Raw genomic sequence first — 9,004 nt, 5'->3', positions numbered from 1 at the left:
GAGTTACGTAATCAGATTACTTTTTTCAAGTAACTAGTAAAGTAACGCATTACTTTTTAATTTACAAGAGAATATCTGAGTTACTTTTTCAAATAAGTAACGCAAGTTACTTTTTTTTCCCAATGTATTGATTGACAGCTCTGGTGTTGCCATGGTGACAGAAATCAGAAGATATTACTGTAGTTCTAAAATAAATATGAATATGCATTAATTCATCTCACTCACAAAAACACAGATTCAGTATTCTTCAAAATGAATGAAAATAATGCAACTCGGAATATGACGCAAACCTGCAATAATTAAATGTTAAACAACACAAATATCCTTTATGTATTTAATCCCATTCTATTAACCAATGTCTTCGATGATCCAGTTCAACCGTACTAATAACCACAAATTACTCTAGACAAACATTTGTGTGTCTTTTTTATTGCTGAAGTGTGTTGAAATTTCTTCTTCTGCATTCTACTGTACGGACGTAAATGTACTTCTCCTTCAGCCTGAGGCTTATTCATTTCACTTTTGGTGTGAAAGGCTTTTATATTTGCCAAAAATAGAACTTTTTTATTTTAAAAACAAACAAGCAAGCCCTGTCCAGATTTAAAAAGTAACGCGAAAGTAACGTAACACATTACTTCCCATAAAAAGTAACTAAGTAACGTAATTAGTTACTTTTTTTATGGAGTAACGCAACATTGTAACTCATTACTTTTAAAAGTAACTTTCCCCAACACTGGTCTTTATAGTTCTTTTTCACTTTAATCTGTGTAAAACTTTTAACTTTATACATTTTTCTGTATTGCTTTATTGCATTTAAATGTTCAGTTATTTTTGTTATAAGAAAAAAAGTTATTAAACCTGTTATACTGTATTATGACAGCACTTTTTTTTAAAACTAAATTTCAGTATCGTGATAATACCGTATACCGTGACAAAAGCATTAGCAATTAATCGCAACATGAAAATTTGATACCGGCATATCCCTATCTGTGACTATTTAATTTGTTCTCCTCATGTTTTGTAATCATGACATTTTGTCATCCACCGAAGCACTCCAGGCATCCCACTGGAGACTGCGGCCCCGTCCCAGAGGAGCCAGGCTCCGGAGGAATTCGCGTCCCAGCTGGAGGGTCACGTGCAGATCATGTACTGTAAAGATCAGGTGTATCAGGGAGATGCAGAGTTCAGTCTGGAAGAGCTCCGAGCGCAGCGCTACTACAAAGCTTTGAGCGGTACGTCCAGATGCTGCGTATGTTTGATAGAGCTAAAATTAAAACAAATGAATAAAAACTATATAGACATATTTAAAAAAAATAATCAAAATGATGAAAACACAACCAAATTACTAAAACTTAAAATCAAAAGAAAAAATAAATATAAATAAATAAAAATACAATTCTAAATATGAATAAAAGACTATATTCATATCTCTCTAAACTAAAATAATGCTGTCTTGGTCTTATTTTGCATATTTTTGCTTAAGATGTTAAAAGACTAGTATTGTAGTATCAATGAAAATATTTGATCCAAAGTACAGCAAAAACAGTAAAATGTTGAAATATTTTTACTATTTAAAATTGCTTTTTATTTGAATAGATTTTAAAATGTAATGTATTTCTGTGATCAAAGCTACATTTTCAGCATCATTACTCCAGTCTTCAGTGTCTCATGATGCTTCAGAAATCATTCTCATATGCTGATTTGCTGATTATCAATATTTAAAACCGTTGAGTACATTTTTTTTTTCAGGATTCTTTGATGAATAGAAAGATCCAAAGATCAGCATTTATCTGAAATAAAAAGCTTTTCTAATATACACTATTCCATTCAAAAGCTTGGAGTCAGTATAATTTTTATTATTTAGAAATTATAGAAATTAATACTTTTATTTAGCAAGGATGCTTAAAATTGATCAAAAGTGATGATAAAGGCATTTATAATGTTACAAAAGATTTCTATTTCAGATAAATAGTGTTCATATCAATATCGGAATTATATTGTATCGACCGGAATTAAGAAATATATTGTGATATAAATTTTGGCCATATCGCCCAGCCCTATTAAAAATTAAAAATATATATATATTTCATTTAACATTTATTTTATTTCAAGTAACAATTTGTTATGGTTGTAGTTTTAGTTAATATTAATAATCCTGGATCAGGCCATATAGCCATTTTAATTAGTTTTTCATGATTTTGTGAATGTACAGAAAAGGCCTCACACGTGAACAAACTAAAGCAGGACCTGCAGCTTCAGATTGAGCAGAAAAAGAGACTCATTCAGCAAAGAAACAGCACAGCAGAGAAACAGCAGGTACGTCATCCGTTATACTCAATGTCTGAGGTTGTGATTCAGAGACATGAGGGTGAGCAACTGAAGACAGAAATTGTCTCCAGCAATAGTTTATTTAGTAAAATTGTTTATTTTTTGGTAAACTATACCTTTAAAAGCATGTTTTGGATATTTAAAATGAACTTCCAGACACAACCATCATCAAATATTGGCATCAGGTTCTTGTTTTAACAGTGTGCGTTTATTCGTTTGGCTAGATTGTTCATGAGGAGGCCAGTTCTTCCTTCCAGAAATCTTCAGGTTCATGTGAATCTGCCGCTGCTGTGGTGAAATCGGCTCCGTTCACCATATACAGTGAGCAGGAGGAAGGTTGTGTGGTGAGCAGGTCAGTTCTGCAATAGACAGCGCTTGTCTTGAATTAGATTTAGGTGTTTGCATTGAACATTTTCACTTCTCCTTTTGCATGTTTTTTCTTTCCTTGTGTCATTCAGTAAAAGTTCAGTGAGGCGAGAGGACAACATGAATCACAGTGAGTTGTTGTTTTTTCCCCAGTTACACCTGTAATAATCATTTATTAGGCATTAATTTGACTAATAAAAACTCGTCTGAGTGTAGCCACTAATATTGCATGAAGTGAATAGTTTTGCAGTTCTTACTATGGTGAAATAAACCACATGCATGTGATTGATTGTGATGTTTGTGATTGTTATGATTGTGATTGTTTGTGAGGATTTTGATCGTTTGTGATGATTTTGACTTTGTGATTGTGGTGATTTTGATTGATTGTGATGATTTTGACTTTGTGATTGTGATGATTGTGATTGTTTGGGATGATTTATTGTGATTGTTTGGGATGATTGTGATTGTTTGTGGTGATTGTGATTGTGATGAGTTTGTTATTGTTTGATGATTGTGATGTTTGTGATTGTTTGATTGTGATTATTGTGATTGTTTGTGATGATTGATTGTGATTGTTTGTGATGTTTTTGATGATTGATTGTGATTGTTTGTGGTGATTGTGATTGTAAAGATTTTGATGTTTGTGTTTGTGATTGTGATGTTTGTGATGATTGTGATGTTTGTGATTGTGATGATTGTGATGTTTGTGATTGTTTGTAAAGATTGTGATGTTTGTTTGTGATTGTTTGTAGTGATTGATGTTTGTGATTGTTTGTGGTGATTGTGATGTTTGTGTTTGTGATTGTTTGTTGTGTTTGTGATTGTTTGTGATTGTTTGTGGTGATTGTGATGTTTGTGATTGTTTGTGGTGATTGTGATTGTTTGTGATGTTTTTGATGTTTGTGATTGTTTGTAAAGATTGTGATGTTTGGGTTTGTGGTGTTTGTGGTGATTGTGATGTTTGTGATTGTTTGTAAAGATTGTGATGTTTGGGTTTGTGGTGTTTGTGATGATTGTGATTGTTTGTGGTGATTGTGATGATTGTGATGATTGTGATGTTTGTGATTGTTTGTGATGATTGTGATTAGGGCTGCACGAGATATCGAAATATCGCAAATGTAAATATCGCAATATGCATATCGCAACGGCGTGCAATATCATTATCATTTTAATAATAGGCTACTTAAATCAAAACATTGCAAAAGGTAAAAGTTTTAGTTTGACGCATATAGCAGAGAATTGCTTGACGTTAAAAAGAGTTAAGTGCAATAAGTTGCAGAAAACAACTCTTTACCGTCTCGTCTTGCTGTCTGACTCACACCTGAAGCGCGCGCACAAGACGCATCTCGCACAGCATCTCTTCAGTTCTGCCGCACACCTGCAAAGTGCGCGCACACACAGAGAGACGTGTTTCAGACCGAGTTGATTCGTCTTTCGCATCTCCTCCGGCTATAACAAAGATTAATCTAAATTTAATTCATACAGCGAAAACTATGCAATGTTATTTTACACTTAATTATTAAAATTCTGTACCTGAATACTACTGTTTATTTTATCTATGCTTGTAAATTGTGTATTTTTTTTTATTTATTTATTTTTTTTTTTTTTACTGACTGTTCACTTGCACTTATAGTCTGAGAAAGTTCAAACATGATTAGTTTTTTCTGTGGTATATGAAGAAGTACTTAAAGTGTGTGAAAAGCAAAGTTACAATTATATAAAATGTGTCATTAATTTTTTTGTTTGTATGTTCACATTGATGTTAAATTTCATTTTCTGATTTGTGTCATTACTTTTAAAGTAATGCTAAAACACTGCTGGTCACTTTCAGAAGTTATAGTGATTCTTTATTTTTCCAAGAAAGAATGTGAAACAAATTGGTTATATAATTTTCATTTTTAAATATTTTAAAATATCATTTAAATTGGTTTTACACACTTTAAACAATATCGTTTCGAATATCGCATTTTTCTTCAATATCGCACAGCCCTAATTGTGATGTTTGTGATGATTGTGATGTTTGTAAAGATTGTGATGTTTGTGATTGTGGTGATTGTGATGTTTGTGATTGTTTGTGGTGTTTGTGATGTTTGTGATTGTTTGTGGTGTTTGTGATGATTGTGATGTTTGTGATTATGATGTTTGTGATTGTTTGTGGTGATTGTGATGTTTGTGATTGTTTGTGGTGTTTGTGATGATTGTGATATTTGTGATTGTTTGTGATGATTGTGATGTTTGTGATTGTTTGTGATGATTGTGATGTTGTTATTGTTTGTGGTGATTTTGATGTTTGTGATGATTGTGATTGTTTGTGGTGATTGTGATGTTTGTGATAATTGTGTGTTTCAGGTGGAAGCGATGCTAAACTGCAGAAAACAGCAAAACCTTTCAGTGTTTTTGATGAGAATACATTGACAAATAAAACGTAGGAGAGACACTCGATTGCTTTTCTTTTTTGTTAGTTTAGTTCTGTTCTTTCTTTTTCCTCCTTTCATTCTTTTTCTCTTTCCTTCTTTTGTTCTCTTACTTGGTTTCATTCGTTCTTTTTTGTTCTTTCAGTCTTTATTTTTCTTTCTTTCCTCCTTTCTTTTTCTTTCGTTCATTCTTTCATTCCTCCTTTCACTCTTTCATTTGTTCTCTTTTTGTTCGTTCTTTCTTTCTCTTTTGTTTGTTCCCTTTCTTTCCTCCTTTTGTTCTTTCTTTCATTTATTCTTTTTCTTATCTTTTGTTTCTTTCTTTCCTCCTTCCTTTTGTTATCTATCGTTCTTTCATTCTCTTTTTTTGTTCGTTTTCTTTCTTTCGCTTTTTCCTCTTTTTTTTGTTCATATGTTTCTTCTTTTTTCCCCTTTTTCCCCTTTTCTCTTTTTGTTTTTCATTGTTTCTTTCTGTTCTTGGCTGCTCTCAGTCCATGCTTCAGTTTAATCAACTCTGCCTGTGTTTTGTTTCTTTTTTGCACATTAAGATCCTCTTCGGCGAACCGTAAATCTCTGAAGCTGCCCACCTTGAGTCTGAAAGGGCCAAAGACAAAAGCAGAGCTCTCTACTGACAAAGTGAGATCAGAATTAATTCAGTACTTGTAATTAATGTCTAGTTTTCTCATCAGTGGTAGTGATCGTGGTGTGTTCGTTTGTTGGCAGGACGCGTCCATCTCTCGCTCTGAGGAAGCCATCATCAACGGCCACTGGAATAAGACTCTGTGCCGGAGTCCAGACGACACGTGTGAATTCGCCCGCGCCGCTCAGCTCGCCTCCACTCCATTTGCTGGAGTCGAGAGGCCAAAAGCATCCGAATCGGGCCTGATGGAGAATCTGAGCCGAACGGTCCCAGAATCCAGTAAAGCAACGAATTCTAACGCAAGTGCCGAGGAGAAAAAGCTCAGGTACTTCAGTTTGACTCGTGTTCATTTACTGTCATTAAACTGCCTGGAAATGTTCATAATTTGCATTAAAATGTCATGTTATTGCACTTTTTTTATGCAAATGCATAATCTTCTTTATTTTCTTTACTTTTTCTTTTCTTATATACATTTAGTATTTATATGTGTTTTTATTTACTTTTATTTTTTATCTTTTTATTTTTTATTATTTACAAGTTCTTTACTTGTTTTGTGAGATTTACCCTAATATAGTGTGAAACTGCATTTATCGTCTGTTATGTGACCAATTTTCTAGAGAAACCCAAGAGAATGAAGTGGATTATGGTGGACTAGAGTTATTGTATTTCCTTTAATTTAAATGTTACTGTAATTTACATGTATGCATTTGGCAGATGCTTTTATCCACTGTTACTCTTTACACATTTCACACTTTAATCAGTCTGAAAATGTTCATATTTGCATGAAAAAATGTCTTGCTTTTCCATTGTTTTTGTATGTAGATATGCACTACTAGACAGATGACATTGATTGTTGCGCGTCTTTCACAGCCACTAATTATTTTTTTTTTGTTTACACTGCCTTGCGTCTTGCTTTTTTAAATGCAAAAACTTAAATTAGGACTCATTTTTTTATAATTTTTTTTATTAGATTTTTATTTACTTTTATTTTTGTAATTTTATTTATTTATTGTGGTGAAGTAACAAAATGTTCTTTAATTATTACAAGTTCTGAAACGGGTTTTGTGAGATTTGCCCCTAATATAGTGTGAAACTGCATTTATGGTCTGTTATCTAACTAATTTCTAAGAGAAACCAATCGGGAATGAAGTGGATTATGGTGGACTGGAGTTCATATTATATTTCCTTTAATAAAAATATTAATTTAAATATCACAGTAATTTCAGAAGTGGATGAAGTTAAGAAATTAAATGCCATTCCCAATAACACAATGACCAGTCACGTTTCTTTAGAAAATAAATACATTTATTGTATTGCATTTGCATTTTTTACATTTATGGATTTAACCAAAACGACTTGAATTGCATTGAAGATACAAATTTTTACATGCACTGAATCTTTAACCTTGGTGTTGCTCGTGTTTAAACTACAGGAACATTCGATTTATTGTTACAGTATCTTTAAAAGCGCCAATTATGACGAGTCTTGATCTAAATCTTTTTGTTTGTCTGTGTTTTATGTTCATAGTCCTATCCTAGAGATCAGTCAGGAGTGTGGCGGCACTTCCTTCGCCACCTTTTCCCAGGATCCCATGAAGCGCTTTAATGAGCCTGAGATCAGCCGAGCCGTGGAGAGACCGGAGACGCTGCTGGAGGAAGGTGGGAAATAAAGCTCACGGTTTACAGTTCATTCACTCGCAGCTCTTCAGTTCATACAGTCTCTTTCAGTCAAATCACATCTGCTGGCTGGCTTTCTCCCGCTCGTGTCTTGAAGTGTTTTTGGCCACTAGATGGCGCTAGCCTTAGACATTTGATTCGTTAAGGATCTGGTGCATTGTTTTTTCATGCACTGGCCAGTTTTGGGGTTTTTATAACATGTCTTCAGACTAGTGGAAGGAAAGCATGCAAAATAGACTTTTAGGTGTTTATTTTATTACACTTGATCTATTTTGCATCTATTTTATTTTTTTTTGTCTCCACTTCAGCAGCACGTACGTACAGCAAAACTTTACCGAGGGGTTTGTTTATATATCATTCACACTGCTTTATACAACATTTTATTCCTAAAAACAGCTGAAAATGTTTTTTTTCTGTCTGTTGACATTATTTTCTGATTTATGAAGTGATTAAAAGAGAAATCCAAAATCCCCTCTGGAAAAACCTTTAACTCTAATATGACGATAAAATCAAACCAGCATTTTTAATCTGGCTTTATCCAGTGTTCAGATTTGTCTTCTGGAATTATTTGCAAATTAGTGCATATTTATTTGGATAAAATTTATATTTATTTTTATTTCTTTATATTTTATTTATTAATTTATTTTTATTTCTGTTTTAGTTTTAGTTATTTTTTTTTTTTACTTCAGTTAGTTGCCAAGGCAACATTTCTCATTTTTATTTACACTTGCATTTTTTTCATATAATATTTATATTTGTTAACATTTTTATTATATAAATGTTATATTTGTATTTCAATTACTGAGTATAGTTTGTTTTATTTTCAGTTCATGATAACAGCACTGATATTTACTATTTACTTTTGTAAATATTTATTTGCTCAATATTTATGCTACATATATTTTTTACTCTTCTGTATTTGTGCTTTATTTGGATATATTTATGCATTTATTACTCTTATAATTTAATTTACTTCTACTCTTTAGAGCTTGGCTTTATCCAGTGTTCAGATTTCTGGAAATGTAGTAAAATTAGTGCATATTTAATTAGATATGCCTCGTTTGCATATTAAAACATTTCAGAAAACTTGTTAATGCAAAAAATGCTTGCAATTCTTATTGTAATTAATCAGCTGTGGAAATGTGGTGATATCTATGAGTAATTTTTTTTCACGTGTAATGTCTTGCTTTAAAGTTATAGTTTTACAAAAAATTTTTTAAAAATGTGTAATTTTAGGTTTCTTTTTAATGTACACAATGATTATTCTCAACATTAAGAGCTTTTGTAAATTATTTAATAGTTTTACATTATTATATTAATATTACATTACCTGTCCATTTTTCCCAGTTATGTTCTGATGTGGAATCTTTTTAACATGTGTGTGTCTCTGTCTCTGTGTGTGTGTGTGTGTGTGTGTGTGTGTCTGTCTTTGTCTCTGTGTGTGTGTCTTTCTGTGTGTGTGTGTGTCTCTCTCTCTGTGTGTGTGTGTGTGTGTGTGTGTGTGTGTGTGTGTCTGTCTCTCTCTGTGTGTGTGTGTGTGTGTGTGTGTGTCTCTCTGTGTGTGTGTGTGTGTGCGTCTG

General features: G+C 32.6%; 1 protein-coding gene across 3 annotated transcripts in view; it reads left to right on the top strand.

Annotated features, from left to right (window-relative positions):
- bub1ba (BUB1 mitotic checkpoint serine/threonine kinase Ba) overlaps positions 1-9,004 on the top strand; it is a 40,845-nt gene that overhangs the window by 24,677 nt on the left and 7,164 nt on the right. For all 3 annotated transcript variants that reach the window (XM_016450875.1, XM_016450876.1, XM_016450874.1), the window contains exons 3-10: positions 1,051-1,232; positions 2,213-2,316; positions 2,553-2,680; positions 2,787-2,824; positions 5,044-5,119; positions 5,657-5,744; positions 5,832-6,073; positions 7,276-7,406. In XM_016450875.1, coding sequence (XP_016306361.1) covers positions 1,051-1,232; positions 2,213-2,316; positions 2,553-2,680; positions 2,787-2,824; positions 5,044-5,119; positions 5,657-5,744; positions 5,832-6,073; positions 7,276-7,406 — 989 coding nt within the window. The remainder of the gene's footprint in view (positions 1-1,050; positions 1,233-2,212; positions 2,317-2,552; positions 2,681-2,786; positions 2,825-5,043; positions 5,120-5,656; positions 5,745-5,831; positions 6,074-7,275; positions 7,407-9,004) is intronic.

Source organism: Sinocyclocheilus anshuiensis, unplaced genomic scaffold (genome assembly GCF_001515605.1).
Source record: "Sinocyclocheilus anshuiensis isolate Anshui unplaced genomic scaffold, SAMN03320099.WGS_v1.1 scaffold595, whole genome shotgun sequence".
Taxonomy (NCBI): Eukaryota; Metazoa; Chordata; class Actinopteri; order Cypriniformes; family Cyprinidae; genus Sinocyclocheilus; species Sinocyclocheilus anshuiensis.
Note: the sequence above shows the minus strand (reverse complement) of the source record. Positions and strands in the feature narration are given on the sequence as shown.